Raw genomic sequence first — 23,745 nt, 5'->3', positions numbered from 1 at the left:
CAGAACACCGATTTAAAATATTTATCCTTTAACACTAAAATGGATCACTGGGAATGCACAACAAACCAAATGTCCTGAGATGCATTTAGCACAATACTCAGAGGTAGCTAAAAACAATTAAAACAAGGGACACATTAGAAGACAACACGTGTTTAGAGTGCATCTATTTAATTTTTTTAATCTTAAATCATATCCTCTTTCAATCAATCAAATTTGCACAGGTACTCAATAATTATATTAACTGTGAAAGTTTACCTCCACATTACCATCTGGTTCCACTGACACTGAAGGACTGGCCTCATACTGTTCAAGCTGTACCATATCTAGAAACAACAGATAGAGAAAGACAGTGTTTAATATTATTGCAACTCCCACCATTACCTCTTCCTCCTACATCTCTGTTACTCTTATTTTACACACAGTTAGGAACCTTTTGGTGAACTTGATGCTCTGTTAGACCATGTGAGGGTTGTCATTTGTTGTAAATGTCAGTTTAATTAAAGTTCTTGAACCAACTGAACCTGAATTTCATGCTACAGAAGTGTAAACAGAGTGTAAGGTTTCTCACTTCATGGCAGAGAAGTCCTTTACCTTCTAATGGGTTCCGTGTCAGACCCAGCTGGCTGATGATGTAGCGCGGGATGTCCGTCTTGATTCCTTGCCCAACTTTGGCGTGACCCTCTGCGGCCTCAAGTAAGTGATAAAACTCTTCCGGGTCAAACTCCTGTCAACAGCATCCAAGTCTCATTAATATGGACTGGCTGAAGCCAATATCCTAGCAAATACTACCAGCTTTTTGGCAGATTATGTGAGGCCTATCACAGTTAAAACCTTACACCAATTTCACTTGGGTTATTCAACTGTCAGAAGAAGAATATAGATAACTAAAAAACATAGGTACAAGTGTGATACTGGGTTGGTCTTTGAGTAATGTCGCATTGCCGGACCTTCCTCCACAGCTGGTACATCTCAAGGGGTCATCCTAATAAAAGAATTTTAAAAAACGTGTATGTTCAAAAAGGTTGTTTTAGTTGTACAACAAAAAAATTTTGATTGGACAGATAGTCTAGCTAGCTGTCTGGATTTACCCTGCAGAGATCTGAGGAGCAGTTAACCATAGTCATCATAAATCAACCGGAGTTTAAAATGGCAAGACAAAGAAAGTGGAAGGTGAGGGACATCCAGAGAAAATAAAAAGACATTTGGCAGACTTTGTGGGGCCACCTGAACAATCCCGGAAATTAAACATAGTCAATTTAGACTAGTCTTTGAGTGACTTATATGGTCAATTCACACACACCACAAAGAAAAATTAGACTCTAGTGGTATTTAAAAGTGCAAAGATTTTTGGGTTTTATCTGTTGAGGTTCAATATTTCTGCTACTAAGCCTTCTTACACCACACCAATACAACAGAAGTGAATGGAATTTAATTTGTGATGCTCAAAGCATAGAAAATACATTTTAAAAACTCAAACATGTTTTTGCAAAAACAGTGTCCTATTTACCATAGACCTTACTGACAACTGAGTGTGTTTATCTACTGACAGGGAAACAGTGAAAGTTTAGTGTTGTCTTCCATTAAATCAGCTTCATCTTACTGGCGATGCACATCCGAAGAAATAATTAAGTTCAGAATCTCGTTTCAGTCCTACTTAAATGTGAGCTGATTTATACTCGTTTTAATCAAAGTAATCTTATTTCCATCTTAATCTTATTCAAAAGGGGTTTTATCCTCCTTAGCTTACCAGACACTCTAGGAGGCGAGCGGGCCGAGAGATTATGATGAGGATCTTCCTCACCAGCTGGTTGATGACAGATAACTCCTCGCTTTCAGAACGCTCGTAGGCCTGCAAAACAGCATGTGAGCAGGGGCGAAAACATTTTTCAAGTTTATTTATGCAACCAATGGCCAATTTTTTTTTTAAGTTCATGAAATGTCTAACCAAATATGTTGTATGTAAAACTTTCTCTAGTTTCTGCACTGCAATAATCACTGCAATATGTTGCACTGTGGAAGTATTAACCGATGTGTTTAATATAAAGGCATATAAAAGGCAATTAAATGTGGAGAAAAAGGGAAAATGACAATTTGGATGTTGCCACATTGAGTTGTGGGATAAAAGATGGCATGTACGCATCATGGATAATCTATAAATTCTATATTTAAAAAATCCAATAGACTTCATCAATACGAGATTACTGTGTAATAAACAGAAAAATAATCAAATTGATCTTTTTTTTTTTTTTTTAAATCAAACACTGTGTTCAAAGCAGATGGGTATGACAATATACACAATATGAAAACAGACGCTGCCTGACAGAAATGCGTCAGAGAAGACATCACTTTAAACCAAGAGGAATTATTAGAATAATCACTGAGTGGGTGGGTCGCAGTGAATCATCCTCCGCCTTACTTGTCGACTTGCGAGACAGTTAGCACTAGTGAAACACTGGTTGCATGATATACTATACTTTTGTGTCCAAGTCATATGCCTGTACAGCCTGGAACATGGTAAGATTGATACTACTCGTGTCTGTCTGTTTAATATAAAGCAATAGTCAACCGCCAGTTAGCTTAGCTTACGAAAAAAGCTGGAAACGGGGAAACCGCTATCTTGGCTCTCTCCAGGAAACAAAATCCATCTACACGCATCACTAAAAGGCCAGACTGTTCCTCTAACTTTCTCCAAAGTTCCCAATGGTTGAGAGAACCATGGTTTGTTACTTACAGGTAAGTGTATGTGTGTTATCCTCTCACCCTCTGGTCATGCCAGACCCACAATCCAATGTGAATGTCACAATGTGGAAGTGTGAGAAGAACAGTCTTGTTATTAGAAAGTCACAAGGCCATTACAGCCGTGTGTCCTACTATTGAAAATACAGATTCATACATGCTCACCAATTATTAAGTCAGTTCGGAGAATCTGTTTAAAGTGGTGAACCATGTGTTAAGCACTTTTTTTTATTGTTTCTGTGCTACAATTCCCAGAGATAGATTGATCTTTTTTTGCGATTTTCCCTTGATAAAGTGGTGCTTTTCATTGTTCATGGTAATAAGGTAAAAGTTCTTCTGCTCATTACAAACTGTCTGATGTAAAGGTCAAACAGTGAAGCTGCTGCACACTTGAAAAAAAAATCACCTGAGGTAACAGGCATTTTGACTATGACTGGAGTTTGACAAATAAATTAAAATCCCCTGTATGCTGTGCAAATGATGCTCATAAAGCTACTTTTGTTGCAAAGATTAGGGGGCAGTGTAATAGGGTCTTTTTGTACAATCTTTGCAACAACATGGACAACTTTCTGTACTTTTTTTTCTGTACAAACGGACAATTCCCAGACAAGAGCTACCAAAACAAAAATGTAGCAGCTTTTACAAACTGAAGAATCACTACATACATTAAACCCTAAATTAAGAGTCACAAAGAATTTAGATGACTGAAAATGTAATTTCATCCTTGAAACTGTTACACTTTTTAACAAGGTTTGTGTGGGTGTGTGTGTGTGTGTGTCAGCATTTATTTCACTGTATGGGAACAGAATTATCAGTTCAGCTGGAGGTACAGCGAGTCAGCAATGCCTTCTGTCTGACAGCAGGAACAGGAAAAAAGGTTGCTATAGAAACTAACATTTTATCACAACAGATAAGATCTGTGACAACAGCACCTTTCACCATCACTGACAATTTCCACAACCAGATATATTGTGTGTGCGTTTACTGTGGCTATCAGACGGTTATTGAGGGATGTGCCCGTTTGCACATTACCCCGGTTCTATTAATCCCCCTTTATAAATTTGTCACATCAGAGTGTTTAGTTTGCATATAGTAGCTCATCAGCTGATGCTTAAAGCTGCAGTATACAATTAAATGATATTTTTTGCAACTATCAAAGCCATTTGGACCCATATCATTTCTACTTTGGTTTCCCCACCTCGTGAAGCAGCTTCTCTAGCTTCTCCTGCAGCTCAGCAAAGTAGGGGGAGGTAACCAGGCCTGTCTGGGACTTGTCCAGACAGTCTCTAACCAGCTCGAACAACTGGTGCTGGATGAAACCCAGCACCCCGTCAGCCAACGGGAGGGAGCTGTCTGGAGAGCAGTGGGTGATAATCTCAAACAAGCGCTCCTCCATCTGGGCTGTGGCCTGCAGGGAGGACAAGCAAAACAAACACACAGTTAAGTCATTTAAAAAGGCAAGTAATTATGATTTTTACTATCTGCAGCACCACATGTCCACAATACTTCTGTTTGTGGAGTCATATGGTTGTTGATCATTACAAGTGAGTCAACAGTCAGACACCTGCTGAGATTTGTGGCTTTTAAAACTTAGCTTCAGTTTCCATTCTATACTCTGTTTATAGTTTCAAGACACTTCAGATTTCACTACTTTCAGGAGGAGTAACAATCAAACGTTATTTTGTTAAAGCAAGACAACACGTCTGCAACAAACTGAAAGAACAGCAATGTGCAGTTTATTTGCTACATGAATGATCTACAGTTGTCTAGTGTGTACCTTTGGGAAACGTTCTCTGTAAACATGGTTCATCATGACAATCTCATTGTCAAAGGAGACATTGGATCGCCCTGGGCTGCAAAAGACGAACATCAACACATTAGTATATTTTAAATGGAATATAACATGTATTATGTTTTCATTATATTTATTCATGTATAACCATAAGAAACTAAGAATTGTGTTTTTGTTAGCTTTAAAGGCCCCTTTATACCAACATAGTGTGCAGGTCCTCATCCACAGGGCCTGCCATGTTGCACTGCCATGTTTTTACAGTAGCCCAAAACGAACAAACCAAAAGGGCCGTTCTCCTTTTGACGTTACCTGAAGGCCACCTTAGGTTCTACTACACACATGGAAAGGGAGGGATGAGAAAAGGGGTATTCAGCTGGTTGCAATCTGCAACCTCACTGCTAGATGCCACAAAATCCTACAAACGGGTAATTTATGGTGGTAAAGCTACAATTGGAGTGATTTCACTGTCAGGTTTTGATGTTTCTATACTAAAAGAGGTTTATTCTGGCCAAACAGTGTGAATCATCAGCATCACTATTAGTCATTTACTGCAACACCACCTCAGTATTTAGGCCGATGAGACGGTGTATTCTTTACAAAACATCTTGCTTGACGATGCTTCAAACAGAACAGATGGAGGAAACATCACATGCAAACAGGCTCCCTAAGCCATTTTTTTGTCATGAAAGATGCTCTGTTAGACTGGATGGCTGCTGCCCAACACATATCTCACAGCTCACTGAGGCTCTCTGCATCAGCCCCCCCCCGCCCCCCTTCGACTACAGTTCAGCAGTTAGATCCCTGAGGCGCTGTTAGCTAGCATGCCCACGCACGGCACACCATGGTGCCAGAACACAGAGCACTCCGGTATCGCACAAACAGCGCAGAGCAGAGCCAACAGGCATGTGTAATCTATTGGAGGCCCTTCAGACACCAAATGCTGTGTTTGCTTGTGAATTTGTCTTGGTCATACCGATACACAGATATGTTGACATATGACAGTCTACCAGTACATAATGACACCAAGGACCATATGAACAGTGCAAAACATGCAATCACTGTCCAATGTTAATTACTGCATTTCATCTATATAAAATATTAATTTCATTGGTTTATTGACCAAGAAACAATAAAAACAAATATTGAGACTTGGTTCAGATTGGGTTGTACAACAAGTGGATTTTGTTTAACCCCCTAACACTTCCCCCATCTCAGAGTGGATCTATGGCGTAAGAATAGACACATTAAAAAGGTAAAATTGGCTGTCACACACAAGACCAACATTTAAGAAAGATGAAATAATCTATGAATCAGTGATTCATAGGGTGTTTTGAACCAATCGTTGTTAGCCCCCTCACCTGAGACCACTTTGCCGTGGGAGACCCTACTGGGCGCACAAAGCTCCAGACGACACAGCCCTCAGGTTCAATGGAACCATCACCTTACCGTGGTGGAGAGGTTTGTGTGTCCCTATGAACCTGAGGGCTGTGATGTCAGGAGCTGTGTGTGTATGCAAGGGTGGTCTCAGGTGAGGGGCCAGACAAAGAATGGTTCAAAACCTCCTATGAGTCATCGAGAGGGAAATGGGGTGACCCTGCCCAGAGGAAGCTGGGGGCCCCCCCCCCCCCTCTGGAGCCAGGCCCAGATGGAGGGCTCGTCAGCGAGCGCCTGGTGGCTGGGTTTGCCACGGAGCCTGGCCGGGAGCCTGGGAGTATGCCCAAATGGTCTACATGTATTTTGTGGACCCAGCCGAATGCGTATGACCAGGTCCCCCGGGAGACACTGTGGGAGGTGCTGCGGGAGTATCGGGTTAGGGGGTCCTTTCTCAGGGCCACCCAATCTCTGTATGACCAAAGCAAGAGCTATGTCCGGGTTCTCGGCAGTCAGACTAATTTCAGGTGACTCCCAGGACTACAGTTGCAAGAAAAAGTATGTAAACCTCTTGGGATTACGTGGAGTTTTGCATGAATTGGTCATAAAATGTACTCTGAACTTCATCTAAGTCACAACAATAGAAAAAGGCAGTCTGCTGAAAATAATACTACACAAACATTAGATGTTGCCATGGTTTATTTGAACATAACATGTAAACATTCACAGTGCAGGGAGGAAAAAGTATGTGAACCCTTAGCCTAATGACCTCTCCAAGAGCTAAATGGAGCCAGGAGTGAGCCAAACTTGACTCAAATCCATGTGATGATATTGGATGTGTTGCTGACAGCTGTCCTGCCCTTTAGAAACACACACCTCTTTTGGGTTTACTGGTTTCAAGAAGCACTGTCAGATGTGAACCCTGCTTTGCAGAAAAGAGCTCTCAGAAAACCTACAATCAAGAATTGTTGACTTGCATAAAGCTGGAAAGGGTTACAAAAATATCTCCAAAAGCCTTGATGTTCATGTGTCCACAGTAAGACAGACGGTCTACAAATGGAGAAAGTTTAACACCGTTGTTACTCTCCATAGGCGTGGTCGTCCTGTACAAATGACAGCAAGACCACAACGCAGAATGCTTCATGAGGTAAAGAAGAATCCTAGATTGTCAGCTCATGACCTACAGAACTCTCTGGCACATGTTAACATTTTGGTCACATCTACAATAGGGAAAACATTAAACAAGAATGGAGTACATGGGAAGGGAGCATCATGGTTTGGGGCTGCTGTGCTGCCTCAGGGCCTGGATTGATCGTTGTCATTGATGGGAAAATGAATTCCAGAGTTTATCAAAACATTCTGCAAGAAAACGTAAGACCATCTGTCCACCATCTGAAGCACCACAGAGGATGGGTGATGCAAAAGGACAATGACCCGAAGCATACAAGTAATTCAACAAAAAATGGCTTCAACAGCACAGAATACGCCTTCTGGAGAGGCCCAGTCAGAGTCCTGACCTCAACCCGATTGAAATGCTGTGGCATGACCTTAAGAGAGCAATTCACACCAGACATCCCAAAAACTCCACGTAATCCCAAGGGGTTCACAGACTTTTTCTTGCAACTGTAGGTGGAGAGATAATATCTCCAACCTGGCCTGGGAACGCCTCGGGATCCCCCAGTCGGAGCTGGTTAATGTGGCTCGGGAAAGGGAAGTTTAGGGTCCCCTACTGGAGCAGCTCCCCCCACGACCTGATATCGAGTCGTGGGCGGACGAAGATGGATGGATGGATGGATATAATAATAATCAAATATCTAAAATCTTTGATATATTGAGCAATAATTAACTTGTAAGTTTTTTCCTAAAACAAATATATAAATAATATGTAGCATTATAGAAGGCAACCATTCCAGTTCAAGATGAATTCAGGTTTAGCTACCTTAGGCTCCGAGAACGTGGTCGTATGACAGTTGAGGGCCGCCCATCCTCGTCGGTCATGCTGTCTGTGCTGCGGAAGTGTTTGAACAGGAAGTGCAGCTCATCTTGTGTCGGCTGGTAGGGAAGCTGGTGAAGACGCTCCTGGGAGGATGAGGAGGACTGCAGCCAAAAAGAGGGATCCAACAGTCATGGAAATGTTAATTTCTAGATTCAACAAGTTAAAATCTTCAGTCATCAGCTGGTATTTTTTTGCTAAACCACAAGCCAGGTTTAACAACTCTTCAGCCAACATGAGATAATTATTTTGATAGTTACAAGAGTGATAATGACAGTTGCTCATGTAAATTCTGAGGGACATGAAATAAAAGCAACACACTGCATGTTTATACTTTAGATCTTGTGTTGTCAAGTTTAATATGGATCAGCTGATAGTACCTAACTGATGTCACAGGAATGCCTTTTCATTGGCATCACTCGTTTTGTCTCCTGCATTTACAACATAAAATGAATGAGGTTATAATTTCTTTATGTTAAATTACTCCATATAACTTGTTTAAAGCAGCATCTGTCTGATTCGAACAGTTACACTTGCATATCCACTTTCTAGTTTATGACAACAGCAGCATAGTGCACTCTGCGCCAGCAAGATGCCAACAAAAGCCCCATCAACCAACCAACTGATAATACACCTGTGGAGGATTTAAATGAGACACAAAAAGCTTAGCTGGTGAAGAGAATAGCAGACAAAGAGGAACGATGAACTTAATACCTCTTCAACCAAGTTCTTCCAGTAATGGTGTAAATAATAATGAGGCCTACAGAGGGATCGTTATTTGTAGGAACAAGTTACTTTCTACTGAGGCACTGAGTAAACTCTTTTCAAACTGAACAGGACATGGTGTATGTTGCCTGCAATCTGTTCAATTTTGCGGCCCATGAGTGCAGAACAGAAGGGGGCCAGAGGGACGGCATCTGTGAAGTCTCTTTCTAATGCTTTAGTATAAAGAGGGCACTGAAGAGCCCTATTGTCCCCACTGAAGAGCCCTATTGTCCCCACTGACCCCGGGGCCTCCTCCGTGACACACAGACACACAGACACACAGACACAGCAAACACCAAGACACACAGACACACAGACACACACACAATGCCGTTTCATTATCATTCTGTAAACGAATACAAGTTATTTGAAATATGTATTCTTCTTTTTGCACATTTAAAAAATACATCAGATTTAAGGCAAAGTTAAAATAATTACCACAGCTGATGTTAATAAAGAAATAAAAAGTATTTACTCTGTAAATTCTTTATGTGACAAATATGTGATGTTAGGTTTTAATGAAAATAATGTCATGTTGTTGTCTATGTTATTCAATCCAGTAACTAAACCACACACACAAACACCACACAAACACCACACAACACACACACACACACACACATTACTTCCTTCTTCTCAATAACATGCATACACACAGTCTATGTGTAATACTTCTAACACCAAGTTCCACAGACTGAGAGAATGACTAATTAGCAGATGATGGACGAAAACAATTAGCGGTTTGTCATTTCGGGCTTGGCATTCACCGTCCCTTATTGCATAAACGAATGTGCTATTTGGGCTGAGTGAGGTGTTAGAACTGCCTGGCCGACATCCTGTGACATGTTTTGGGATGACTTACCGAGACAGTGGAGCTTGGTGGGTTGGTTCCATAGCCAGACGAGGGGAGGGATGCCAGGGACCATCTCCGGCCCTCAGCTCTGAGAGAAACGGACATGCATGTTACATAAGCCTCAGTAGCTTTGGCTTAGTTAGCATTTCATATGTAAAACTCCTTACATAACAGGCGGCGGAGGAGTCCTGTGACTATGCGAGCATGAAATGAATGTCCTTTTACCAAATCATACACAACAGGGTTATCTGTGTCCTCACTTGATTCAAAGCAGCTCCCTAAGCAGGCTGTAACTTAACAGAAACCTTTTCTATTTGCGTGAAAAAATATGTACTGTAAACACGGTGGAAGAATATTAAAAGAAGCTACCTGTCGGCCCGAGCCAAGTGACTGAGATCACGACAGCAATAGAGAGAAAGAGAAATACAAAAGAAAGAGTTTCAGTGGGTTTTGGGAAGTGATCCTGTGACCCCTGGCATTCAGCTGAGGGATTAGTACTGACATCGTTGCCTTCCTTGCCAGCTTTCATTTGCCCAGATGCAAGGAGTAGCAAGCAAAGTAAATTCATTTAAGGATTTAGTTTACATAACAGAAACAAATATTCACTTCAAAGCATGAACAGAGACAGGATCTTCGCTCCAGTTTGGAGCAACACCATAACTGAAGTGAAAAACAACAACTGAGGGTTATGTGTTATAACATTTAGCATGCTGTTTGCAAGCAGAGGAAACAATGAAGTAATTACACAATAAATATCACAAGGTTGAATGAAAGCGCCATAACATTTGGAATTAAATCTATTTGATGGAAAAGACTGAAAGAGCAACATCTTAATGCATATTAACTGTTCATCCACAATGATCTACTCTGATTATCTCTATGAGTTCAGTTTTGTTATGATTTTCAACGGAGGAGCCTCATTATACAATGACACATAAAATGAATCAAAAGAACCCAATTTCTTAAATTGCCTTTGACCTTAATTGTAATATCTGCTTTACACTTATTTTCTCAGGTGCTGTTTTTTTTCATTCTTGTTCCCATTGTATTTAGGGAGGAAGCACCTGAACTGCTCATGAGTTTTTAACAACTCTTCTTGGAGCGAGACAAGTGTGTTGCCATGGGAACCAGGTTGAATGTGTGAGTGGGCTTCAGGGGTACCCTCTATCTAACTGCACTCATCCTGCTGAGGAGGGGTTGGCTGGCGGAAGGGGGAAGGGGGGGGGCCTCAGTCACCTCGCTGCTATTTCTCTCTAGCTTCCATACTGTGATTTTTTGGGGTTCATGTTGTCATATTATAACAATTAATTATCTTTATTATTTTTTTAAACAAGTGCCGCATTGACTTGGGAATCAAAATTGACTGTAGATCCTGTACTTTTATTAACTAATTGAATTTTGGCAGGGAAACCAGACTAATAACTAACTAAATGGCAGCCAGTACTTCCAGTTTATGATACCATCACTCTCTTCTTTGTACTCATTTGCTCACTCAAAAGCACTTTGGGGTAAAAAAAGGGAAACGAGAGATACTGTTTAATTGATAAATTTCCAAATAATTAATAAAAAAAGAAAATTTCTAAAAAGTCATTAAAAAAATTACAGTCCTGTAAATTTAAGTGTTACCCTTTTTATTAACCATTTGAATGGGAAACATTAAATCATTTTTATCAAATGCCCCCCTCCTTTGAGATTCCTTAGAGGTAACAAAACAAATAGATCGCTCGAGGGGGGAAAAGATTCAAGCGAGCAGTGCTGACATACCTTCGGGCAAAGGGAAAGTTGAGGCAGGTACTGGTCGACACATTTCGAGGGCTGTCTAAAGGGCTGCTCGCAGCTGAAAGAAGAAAGACAAAGTTATTTGCGGTACGATTCCCAGCTGTAACACTAAACTCAGGAAAATAGAACAGAGAAGACCATGGTTGCTATAACAAGTGGGGATGTTCCAGAAAGGATGACATCATGTCTATGCAGCAACCCTCAATCACTGCAAAACCTCAGACAGGTCCAATATATCATCTTGGTATTACTTTTCCACAAATAGTCTTGATTCAGAGGGAAGCCTCATCCAGTTTGGTCTCACCAGAGTCTAGAAGCCTAGCTGGTGGAGCACCAATTTGGACAAAAAAGAGACCCAATTAGAGCCTGACTGCACTCTGTGATTAGATAATCCTCAACATGATTGAGTTTAACACAGAGCACATCCACATATTGTTGATATGAGGAGCTCTTGAGCAAAACTCTTTTCAGAGAGTGCAGCTGCTTCATAGCCTTAAGGTGCTGTCCACATTAACGTTTTTAACACTGTGTCCTTTAGCAACATCAAGCAGTGCAGATGGTTGGTCTGTGTGTTTGGCAGAGGCTGAACCAGGGCTGAGTGATAATGGTAGAATACACAGTTTTCAATATTCTGATCCCAATTAAATCAGCATCAAATACTGATACTGATCTGGACAGATAATCAGTTACTGTAGCAAAATCTCAATCTGGTTCTAAACAGTATGTATATGCAGAAGAGCACAGATGAGTCCATTCTGCTGAGATTAAATAACAAGAGCTTGCTAGATGACACTGCAGCTGAAGTAGAGACGATGTCAACACTAACATGGTTTGTTGCAGCAGCGCACCTGTTGGGACATGTTGGGATTTAAAAGGAGACTAAAAGTTGCAGTAGATCTCACCAGTGTGGAGTGAGAGCGGGGACAGTGGCCGGGACAGTGTGGGTGACGGCGTCCCGACACCGAGGCTCTTCCTGTTGCTGCTGCGACAGCTGGAACACAAACAGGAAAAAAGAGAGAAGTCAACAGACTGCCATCCTCATCCCTCATCTGCATCTTTTCACTATATCACACACATTTGTATGAAAATGCCTCTGTGGTGGTTTCCATGACCCATGAGCCAATTAAATCTGTTTTCACACAACAGAGGAATTTATTACCAACGGTTAAGATGAATGATAAGACCTGGTGTGTTCCTTTAAACTGAGTGTAATTATTGTGATTAAATGTTCGACTCATGCAGTGCTTTAATCAGCATGTGTTATTTGTACATATGTATTTATGTGTATTTAACAGCAGCTTTAGGCCACAAAAGACATGTTATGACATTGTAACACTGATACAGAAAAGTTTATTTAATTTCAGAATGTCATTGTATTTTAATCTAGTTTATTTTATTTTAATTTCCTGACTTATTAAAATTGTTTCTGAGAAGCCTGTATAATTGTGTAGGACTACTTGTTTGAAGAAAGAAATTTCACATAGCATGATAGACCTCCCTGATTAAACGAAGAAGATGAAGCTAAGAAAGGAAGATTTGTTTTGATTTTTAAATAATCTATAAATCGGGAACCCTCTGTGCGTGTGTCCCCACACACATACGTGCAATATGTAAATCATTTTTAAACTGCACGCGGACAGCCTTTGCTGCAAATATAATAGAATGTTGAGCCAAAAGTGCTCTAAACAAATAACAAAATGTTCTATGTAAATAGGATGAATAGGTTTGGAAATATTTTTTTTGAGGTACCAGTGAAAATGTTACCTAACCCTACTTGCCCGGGCCACAGCACTATGCGCTGTAGCGGCTTCTCCAACAGGCTGAGCCCATAACTCTATGGCTGAGCCAGGCTGCCTCCTTCCCTGCCTTCGCTACCAGGATGGCTGGCGGATCAAAGGAAAAAAGGGGACACGCCAAATCAATAGATGAGCTGCAACCGAGCCGTGACTGATTGAACCGTGCTTATAGTTAGATAAAATTGAGGGGGGAAAATACAGGGAAACAAGCAATCTGCCTGTTCTGAAGAGGCAGGCACTCAAAACGAGCACTGCACTAGTTATTATAATTAAGAAACAGGATTTTTTGGGGGAGTGTCCAACAGGCCTTCCTTCTGCACTAATCCAACACAAATGTAGTGTGGAGACAGGTCTTCAAAAGAACGCAAACCAGTTAACCTTCAGATAGCGCCAGGTAAGCAAGGGCGTTCACGGTGATCCTTAACTAAACAGTGCTGGCAGCGCCAGTGTAGTACAGTGGCCCACCATATTGTCGTTTGGTAAGGTTTACAAATATTAATACTTTCTTTGTTCTACTCAACTAGTTTCTACTAGGGCTGCAACTAATGATTATTTTAATTTAAAAAAAAATGATAATTGATTGTTTTTTCCATAAATAAATAAAAAACATGATATTAAGTGTTTTTCAGTCAGTAGCTGAGTGCCAATATCAGCTAGCACCTCTCCTTCTTGTTTTTTCCCCCCATTCAGCATCAAAATTACACTCTCCCAAAAATACACAATTTATGGTCTAGGGCAGATGGGTATTATAATACTTAGCAAGCAAGTAGAACTGAGATTTCTTTGTCTCTTCCCACTGAGATTTAACTCCACCAATGAGATTATTTCCCCCTTCAGAGCAGCTCTGCCTTGAAAGATGTTTATGTAACTACAACTCTAATCTGCAGCATGGCCATGTCAGTCGAGCAGGGAAACTGATGAGAGCCAAAATACAAAGAGGAAAACGTCTGTCAACAGACTCAAGGCTGAAGGGACAGTGTGCACCGGCAGCAACAACATGCCCAGCTTGAGCTACAGATGTCCAAGACTTTGTGTGTGTGTGTGTGTGTGTGTGTGTGTGTGTGTGTGTGTGTGTGTGTGTGTGTGTGTGTGTATATAAAGGACAGGGAGTGTTAAATAATTGTCTGATCTTGAAGAGAAGGGGCAAGCTTTGACCAATAATAAACTGAGCACATTGTGACACCAGGGTGAACAGTCCAATACAGCGCTGACATAATTATTAAATTAATCAATTGTTAGACTAACATAAAATTAACCACCTATTTTGACAATTGATGAATAGTCATTTTCTAAGAAAAATGCCTAATATTGTCTGGCTGCAGCTTCTCAAATATTGGGAGTTTCCTTAATTTTACATCCCATAAATTCACTATGGTGAACATGCAATTTGTCAACCTCAGGCGCTGACATTTTATATATGTAAAATATACATCTAAAAATAAATGATTGTTTGCACCCCTATACTTGCCAAGTATTTGCAGTTTTCAACGTCTGAAATGTGAGGCTCTGCTGCTTTTCTTTGTTTTATATTGTAGCAAATTGAATATATTTTAACATTAGACTGTTGATCTGACCAAACAAGCAATCTGAACACATTACCTTGGGCTCTGTGTGATTTTCACAGGAATTATCCCTCATCTCTGATTCTCTGAATCTTTAATTAACCAAAAAGATACTTGACAGATAAAACAGTAACAAAGATAATCATTATATCAAACAGGCTGAACATCAGTTCCAGTCGGTCATCCAGTGGCATGGCCCCTATCAGACAGTGAACAGCTGCAGGTTTTATCTCCAGTCATAACAGTGAGGATGACAAAACAATTAACTGTCACTTTCAGTGAGTAACTATCATCACACCAATAGCCACCAATATAAACAGAGTTTGCAAATAGAGGGGGTTTCTTCTTTATTTAGGTTAGTATGGTACTGTGAGTCCATACATAGAATAAAGGCAACAACCAACTACCTAGCTAGGTGGTTGTTGCCTTCATTCATAAGGAAATTATAGACCTGCTCTAAAGTTAACTAACGTTACATCCAATGTCTGACAAAGAAAACTACATGTTGTGTCTAGTATTCGGAGGCACATTTATTTTAAGGCAAATACTAACCAACAACTGTATACTTTCAGCCAAGTTATTTTCTGGACAAAGCTGTGTTTAACAAACCCATGCTGAGCAAACAGGATTAGCTAGTCAACCCTAGACAGGGGGGATCTTATGTTGGGAATGTTTTAACACAACGTCACTATAAAAGTATTACCATTACATTAGACGTGTGAAGACCAGCAGCGACCTTTACATGACAGCATTTTAACATAAAAAAGCCAAGCTACAGAAACGGGTGAACTCCGGATAAGTAACGTTACCTTTTAGAGCGCTTCAGTAAAGCTTTCGGAACAAATTGAGACTTGTTCTGGTTTGGCACCGCAGACCAGTGACTTGGATCCGACATGCTGGAGGACTTTCTTGCTTTTATAGCCCAGTTTCAAAGGTAATGGTGATTTCAGCTCGGATCTAGCTAAGTGAAACCCGCTCCCGCTGCTGCTGCCCTCCCCACCATTGCCTCCTCTTCTCGGCGGTTCCTTTTGTATTCTGCGTTCCTCGTGCAGTCCCAACGGCCCTGGAGCTGCCGTTACATCCTCCGGTCGGCTCTCTCACCGCGGTCCTGTCCCCGAAACATCTCCTCCATGTCGGTTTGTTTGACGTGTGTGTAATGCCGTTCACACAGCAGCAGCACACTTTAGCTTGGCCAAACAGACGCTGCTGGTTGCTTGTGCGTCCGTGTGTGTGAGCAAGCCGTAGCTTGATGCTGCGTTCAAGTGCTGCTCGTTACCTCCGGCTTCTTACTGCTGCAAAAATCTGCTAAACTTTAGGGCTGCACCCAAGGATAATTTTTCACACATCACAATATCACAATTCATCAAAGCCCAAGGTGACAACTTCAAATCGCTCGTTTTGCCTGTCCAACAGTCAAAAGCCCAATATTCAATTTCCATTGCTTTAAATCAGAACGTTTGAAAATCTGAAAGCACTGATCCTTTTGGCATTTCTGCTTGATAAGTGACTTGTTCTTTTGGTTGATTACCAAAAAATAACCTACATATTAGAGTGCTGCCTTGCCCACAAAGCAAAAATTTTAGGTTTTGACTAAAAGTAGCCTAGCCCACCCCAAATTACACTTAGAAAATATCATTTAGAAAAATTTGATGAAAGACAGCAGGTATTTTTCCTCCACAGGCTGAGGAGGTTCAACATTGACTCAAGGATGCTCTGCAACTTCTACAGGTGCACTATCGAGAGTATCCTGACTGGCTGCATCACCGCCCTCAAACGTAAGCTTTACAGAGGGTGGAAACGGCCAGGATGGAGCTGGAGGACCTCAACTTGTTGCTCAAGTGCTACAAAACCACTAAAACCTGAACATAGCCTGCCTTTAAATAAACCTAGTTAACACCTTGACTATTGTTAGGCTGCAATAGTTTGACAATATTACACAGCTGAGTGGTGGCGATGGTCATAGACTGCTCTGTTCCTGTTCTTTTTGCAGGGTCATGATCATTATTGCTACGGTTATCCACTTTTATGACGATAGGCTACAGAGAAAATACACATTTATACAATTGTTATAGAATACTTTTTTTAGAGTCAATAACTAAAAACTGTGATGTAATCCTACAATAATAAGTAATAGGTCATGTGAATTTAACTATGTGAACTTGTTAATTTTTTGAGCTGCTTTTCACTTTTTCATTGAACTGGTAGCAAAACGGCGTTAGAACAGGGTATTTCTACAGTATGACAGAATGTGTGCAGGCCTATTTGTGGTTAAACATGCAGAGTAGCCTAATTGTTCAAAGTTAATAATAGTCAAAACCATTGCCGCAGAATCACTCTCTTCAAATTTACCTCATTGGTCACTTGTGCATTCATATCCTTCTGCCAATTTCCTACAGAACTTGAAAGCACCGTAAGATGTTGTTGGGTTATACCATGAGGAGTCTGGTAAAGGGAGGAATCTAGCCAAACTTTTAAACAGTGGTACATTCCGCTGCATAGCGTAGCGTTCATATGTAGTCTGTACACAGTATGTATACAGTACATTTTAATTTCATTTTATATCAGAACAAATACATTTCTCAATTTAATAATTGAGCCAGAGACCTTAAAAAGGCAGGAATACCTCAAACCAGAAATATTTAACATGGGGCCTGTGACCCTTAGGGGGTCCTCTGAGTTACTCCAGGGGGACCACAAAGTTATTGTTTGCTAATTTTTTTTTTTCTTTAAAAATTAAAATGTCTGAAAATATAGATTAATATGAAACTGTGGTTTCCACATGTATTTTTGACATTAAAACATGATGTATACAATTAATATCCACCCAGTTTAATATGCAGCTTATTTTTAAACAATATTATGTAGTAGGAGGATCCCAGCTCTGTCTCTCTTTCAGCTTTTCAGCTAAGGGGTATTTGGCCTAAAAAAAATCGAAGACACCCGCCTTACACAAAAGTAGTACTATTTATATGCAGTACAACTGCTGTATTCACAAAGTGAGGAGAACTGTATGTGTGCTTGGTATAATGATTACAATTAGTACGATGCAAATTTGTGGATTTCACTAGCTTTCCTTTATATAAACATCATAACATTAACATTATTAATTGATGCTATCTGCATTACTCTCATGAGTGTCCATTTTGTCAAATGATCTCCTTACCCTTGGCCACTTCTAAATATGGACATTTCTTTTTACCAGCACTTGACTTTTTAGTTGCATTTTAAGTGTTTGGTTCACTCCTATTTCACATACTGCTGATTGCATCTCAAACCTAGATGGAAATGATTACTCGTGTTAATTTGATTATACGCTTTGATTATTGTAAGTCCCTCTTTGTATAGTTTGGCACTTTACACCGGTTCCCCATTAAATTTGGAATTTCAATTCAAAATTTGCATTCTCATCTGCATTGTCAGGTAACGTCATGGTAATCTACTACAGCTGTATCCACAGTAGGCCACTGAGGTCATCAGATTATGGCATATTAGTTACATCTGATCAATATTGGTGTTGCTGCTAAAGTGTCAAAATCTTTAAAAAAGCATTTGTTTATGTTATTTGTCTCAATTTGTTTTTACAGTATTTTCATGTTGCTTTAAAGCATTTCATGCCTTTTATTCTTATTTTAGAACTCTGCTTCATTAAGGTGCCATAATAATAAAATGACAAAAGTTTATTATATGCTGCACTTTCCCAATACACTTGAATCCTACACCAGGGACCAGGCAGCCCTTGTGTCATCTCTGCATCCATGGCATCAAGTCACATCTCAAATTCAGTGTATCAGAATCAGAGGGGGATGCCAGGGAGCAATTTACTTGCATACAAATATAGAATCTGATGCAAGAGAATGAACATGTTTCTGGATGGTGAACAACACAGATGTGGTCTCCAATGCAAAATGTTGGGAAGAATGATGCCAACAAATGTGCATTCTGTCATACTGTCGCATCAGAAACTGTCGCATGTGAAAACTGTGTTGTGTTAAGGAATTCCTGTTTATGGCATTTCATTTTTGAATTCCCACTAAACATTTGCTAATTTTTCTACAGAGAAAATGGGATCCTCTGCACAGTGTGTGGTGTGACAGCATAGCACTGCTCACACATCCAGAGACACGCTGGATGCAGCCGCCTCTGTTTGCAGTGTTGCCTTCCTCCACAGCACCCAGCATCGTTGCCAAGCAACCCACATAGACTTAGAGACAACTAACAAACGATGGATCTTCACTGGTGAAACAAAAGCACCTTAATACACAAAAAACAACTCAGAATGATTGCATATTTCCTTTCTTTCCATGTTTATGTCATTTACATTTCAAACTTGTTATGAAGTTATACTGTGTGATCTGTAATTAGAAAACCACACATCAAACACTGAGGTCAGCTGTTAATTTGACTGTTGTTGTTCAGTCAGGGTTTAAAAATGTAGTTATGATCTTCGTCAGCAGATGGACTTTGGCTAAGTTGTCCTAAAATTACAGATGTTCAAACGACAAACGAGTGATATGATTTAAAGCGCTAAATGGACATTGTGGTGAGATTGTTTTCCGACTGCTGATTTAAAGGTCAAGAATTAACTTTCTTTTTTTCATCAAATATCCAGATAATGAAAAATATTATTTTGAAGCAGCATCTATGATTTATGTTACCAACGTTGTATTATATGGTCAATCCATTTTTTGTGACACTGAAAATAATGTGGCATTTTCCTAGTAGAAGTTAGTGGACGTAAAATTGCTGGGCACTGTAGTTTTTAGCAAACATGAGTCAAAAAGGAGAAAATTGATTTTTTAGTTAAGTTAGGACTATTTATAACAGTGGATTAATACACATTTTGTGCTCTAGTGAGTATTTGTGACAAAAGGAGGGTGTATGTGGGATTGAATTGTCGTAATTGTGTGACTTGTCAACCAATGCAAAAAGGTGGCTCATTTCTGTGTTTTTAATAGTTTTTAGACCAAATAGCTTTGTCAGGCTTTGGCTACTTTTTATGTGGATCGGTTAATTGTTTTTTTTCTGTGGTGAACCAACTCATTGATGAGAGCCTTTTTGTGCACTTAACATGTTCAGTCCGTAGAAACCGTCTGTGTGTGACCTGGCTGTCTTACCTCCAGGGATGAAGGGTTTGTAAGGGGCTGCAGGGACTGCAGGGGCTGCATGGGCTCAGGAGGGTGGGGCTCTGGCATGTGGGCGACAAACTGTAAGGCAAGACATGTTCGCAAGGATTAGTGCGCTGACTCAGTACCTCAGCACACTGGCATCGAGGGTTACAAGTTGATGCCTGCTTCTCGTTGGCAGACAGCCGAGTGTGACAGACAGACACTCTGTGTGCAGGGTGATGCTGCTGTCTCTCTGTTAGCATTGTTTTACTACAGGGTGGTTGGATGCAACACTGGGTGCATCTGATTAGTCGGCTTCTAACCTCTCATGAGCTCTTACTGTACACCACCGGAAGTTCGCAGCTGTGTGTGAACACACCAAAAAGGAAGTTGCAAACACATGTTTAATAAAAACTTCTAATGCAACAAGTGAAAGTATAAGAGCGTGTGTGACATCTGGGAACACACTGTATGTTATAATGCTGAGGCTTGCCTTCCGATCCCCATTAACAATAAACGGTGGGTTCCTGTTAATTCCTGTTATTTAAAAAGAAAATCCTTAGACTGTAATTTTTAAAGTAAAACATTCTCTATCATTTCAAATCTCAATGTACTATCGCTTTGCAACAAAATATGCATGCTCAGCCATCCTAAGGTCTATGTCTACCTGATGCTGACCCTGTGCAGAAGCTGTTTTCTATTGATTTTCCTGCTCAGATGTAAGCTCTGCCTTGTGGGCTCCACAGTGCTGCTATTGTCTCAGTGCTGCAGAGGCTTCTCAGTGCTAAACACAGCACCGGCTACCAAAGCACTAATGAACGTGTTGTCATAGTAATGCAGGGAGGAAGGTTGAAAAAACAACTCCTTGCACAAAGACACCTCATTCTGTTGTGTCAGCTCATAATTACACAATGCATGCACCTCATTACGTTGTATTTTATCTTAACATATTTTCTCTGTCAGACCCCTAAACCGAAGCCCTCCACGATGCTTAAGTGAGTAATCACTCGTCATTTTCGTGTTGCATTTCCATTTTGTAGCCACTTCAAGTGTGTAAACTGAGTAGAAAATCTCAGACTGACTCATTGGTGACATTCACACTGAATTTCTGATTTGTGCAAATGTTTAGGAAATTAAGTGCAGTGGCAGCTACAACGGTGGCAAGATGGCAGCAGGATTGTCTTCACTGCCAAAGTAACAATCAGTGAATTGTATTCAGAAGTATCTGCATATTTTAAGATATTCTAGTCATATTGTTCACTCACTTAGAGAGTAAAATATTTAAACTATTAATATAAATCTCAAAACAAGGGCGCTGCTTTAAAACATCTTTTGTAAGCATGCATCTTGCAAAAAGTTTAATGTGTACCTAAATACTTGCAAAGCACAATTTTCTGAATACATATGTCACGTTTATGCCATGCTTGTACATTTTTGCAATGCTGGAGTTGAAAGAGCCCATCCTGAAACCATTATGTCAGCTCTGTTTCAAGCAGACGTGTGTCTGAATCGTCCAGCAACAATCACAAGTAAAACCCTAAAACCCTCCCTGCTTGCCAATCGTGAAACCTCCTCTGTATCTGCGCCGGAGCAGCGACGAGCCTAAAACTTAAAATGAAACAAAAACAGTGCATGATCTGCTGCGATGATCGACGGAGGAGGGAGACTGGTGGATCAGAGAATGGGGATGTGAGCAGGGAGCTCCTACGCCTTATGGATCAGCATCTAGTCATCTAGCCTCTTTTCCCGCAAAAAAAAGAGGCTACGTTACCTCTGGAGGAAGAGTGGGTAGATATAAGACTGCAGCCATGTCCTTTAATAGAGACAGGATTCACAGGATGAATTATATGGAAAACAAATATCTGTTGTGCTCAAGATTGAGAGCCATTTGTCTTAGTGCTGTGAGGGCGAGCATATGATTCATGCAGGAATCATGGACTTTATGTGAGGTTAAAAATGGAGACAATAGAGCTGGGAAAACATAAACATCATGGTGACAGAATTCCACATAAAGCATGCCCTGTACTTCTGGGAAAAAAAAGTCAAACGGTCAGATCAAAGTAAAAGATCTGTAAAACTGAACAGTGTGGAGAAACTGAAAGACATGATCCCACTGATATTTGAACTGCCTGAAACGTTAGACAAAAGAACTCCTCATCTTCACAAGTTTTCTGTTGTTTCAGTGGTTTGGTTTTACACGTTTAACCAGCCATACATACACAAAACTGGATTTCTCTATAGGCTACATCTAGGGTGGTAAATTAGTTTAAAGATTAACACAAAGCCAGGAAAACTTCCAATGAGTTTTACTAAAAAATACTGATATTTCATAAGCAACGTGCAATGGATGAGACAACTTCTTAAATGCAGCCCTGCTATCAAAATTACAAAATACAAGAGGAAATTAAAAGCTGGTGTCCTGGCAAATGTCATCACAGTGGGAGAAAGCTTGAGGAATTATTTGGATTTTCAATCAGATTCAACTACTATTTTGATCTCACAGATTTAGTGGCGGTTGTTTTTGTTTTGGTTTAACTGCTGCCACTTTAAAAGTGTGCATGTTGACACTGGGCACCATTAAGACTCACATGCGTAGGCTACAATATTATTTCAATCTTATTACAACTTTTTTATTTAAACAAGTTTCATATGACAGATAGCGGTTTGACACCAGCACCAGACGATAAAAATTAAAAGCAGAACTTACTCCAGTGTCAGAGAGGGGATCTTCAGTTTATCTCGCCTCGACTTCATTCTTGCTGATCACCAAGCGGGGGCTTCACTCACGGTCCCACGGCCGGCTTCCAGCCACTCATCGCTGCGGTGGGTGACTAAAAATAACCTGTTAAACAGAGTGTCGTTTACCAGCGACTTTCGCGGATTCCAGTGATATTTTTCCGTGTAAATATATATAGTAAAACGCAGTTACATTAAAAAAAAACAAAAAAACAATTGACACGCCAAGGCAGTTTTGCGCGTATCGCCTCTCGTCTGTCTCCAAGGCGCACTAGTGTACGACTGCCACAAAACCAAAGGGAGCGACGGGTCACCGCTAACCTCCATGTGACTAGTGGGAAGATAGAGAAGAAGGGAGGGAGAGAGGGAGAAAGGGGGGAGTCTATTGGAAAGGGTGGCTAAATCAATTTGGGCGGTGGGTGAATGTCAACACAGGACAGGTTGGGTGAGAACGAGGGGGAAAGGTAGCGTTGGGGCTGAAATGCAGGCTCACAAACCTGGTTATTCCGGATTTACTGTAACAAAAAAGAGGGGACCACTGTTAAAGTCATAAAACATAACGTCTCATCATATAATGTGTTCTGTCACGCTGCCTCTATTTTCCAGCTTACCCGTGTAATAGGTTACCACAATGACACGACGCCAAAAAAAGAGCGTTTACTCTGTATCTTATTGTTTGATGAGATCATCCATAAATCCATTATTTCTTTCTCTGTGCGCTGAAACAAAATGAAGCAAAGCCGTGAACACTGACAGGCTGCTGGTCGTGATGAGGCTGGGGAATACCTCCGCTAGAAACCTTGACAGCTGCTACACGTGATGCGTTTCTCACTCTCTCTGCTGTGTGTGTATTGGTGTGTGTGTGTGTGTTTGACTGTGTTTGATATCCAGTAATTTCATACTTGAAAGTCAATTTGTGAGCATCCAATCTGAAGGCTGTGTGTGTGCGTGTGCGTGTGTGTGTGTGTGTGTGTGTGTGTGTGTGTGTGTGTGTGTGTGTGTGTGTGTGTGTGTGTCAGCATTGTTTCTACGGAATGCCTGTATTTCCAACGCAATGACAACAGTGTCTTCCTGGTTGCTAGGGATCTGGTGATGGTTTGCCTGGTTGCTATCGGACTTGAGTTGTACACCAACACACACACACACGCACACACACTCACAAGCACACGCACGCACACACACAAACAGAGTCAGTCTTCCTCCAGCATGATTGACATGCTAAGCCTATACAGCATATTTACTTGTAGGATTCACCAG

General features: G+C 40.7%; 1 protein-coding gene across 4 annotated transcripts in view; it reads right to left on the bottom strand.

Annotated features, from left to right (window-relative positions):
• mast3b (microtubule associated serine/threonine kinase 3b) overlaps nucleotides 1-22,796 on the bottom strand; it is a 35,237-nt gene extending 12,441 nt beyond the window's left edge. Inside the window, exons 1-12 of one of the 4 annotated variants that reach the window (XM_032526645.1) lie at nucleotides 22,460-22,506; nucleotides 19,762-19,851; nucleotides 12,192-12,280; nucleotides 11,275-11,347; nucleotides 9,880-9,900; nucleotides 9,520-9,598; nucleotides 7,839-7,996; nucleotides 4,514-4,589; nucleotides 3,935-4,144; nucleotides 1,748-1,849; nucleotides 592-724; nucleotides 256-323 (exon numbers count right to left, since the gene is read on the bottom strand). In XM_032526645.1, the coding sequence (XP_032382536.1) occupies nucleotides 256-323; nucleotides 592-724; nucleotides 1,748-1,849; nucleotides 3,935-4,144; nucleotides 4,514-4,589; nucleotides 7,839-7,996; nucleotides 9,520-9,598; nucleotides 9,880-9,900; nucleotides 11,275-11,347; nucleotides 12,192-12,280; nucleotides 19,762-19,851; nucleotides 22,460-22,506 (1,146 nt within the window). Of the gene's footprint in view, nucleotides 1-255; nucleotides 324-591; nucleotides 725-1,747; nucleotides 1,850-3,934; nucleotides 4,145-4,513; nucleotides 4,590-7,838; nucleotides 7,997-9,519; nucleotides 9,599-9,879; nucleotides 9,901-11,274; nucleotides 11,348-12,191; nucleotides 12,281-15,456; nucleotides 15,904-19,761; nucleotides 19,852-22,459 lie in introns of those variants that run through there. The other 3 variants (XM_032526646.1, XM_032526647.1, XM_032526648.1) reach the window with 3 other exon arrangements.
• Nucleotides 22,797-23,745: the final 949 nt, after the last annotated feature.

This window comes from Etheostoma spectabile, chromosome 9 (assembly GCF_008692095.1).
Source record: "Etheostoma spectabile isolate EspeVRDwgs_2016 chromosome 9, UIUC_Espe_1.0, whole genome shotgun sequence".
Classification (NCBI taxonomy): domain Eukaryota; kingdom Metazoa; phylum Chordata; class Actinopteri; order Perciformes; family Percidae; genus Etheostoma; species Etheostoma spectabile.
This window is presented reverse-complemented; position numbering and strand designations above follow the sequence as displayed.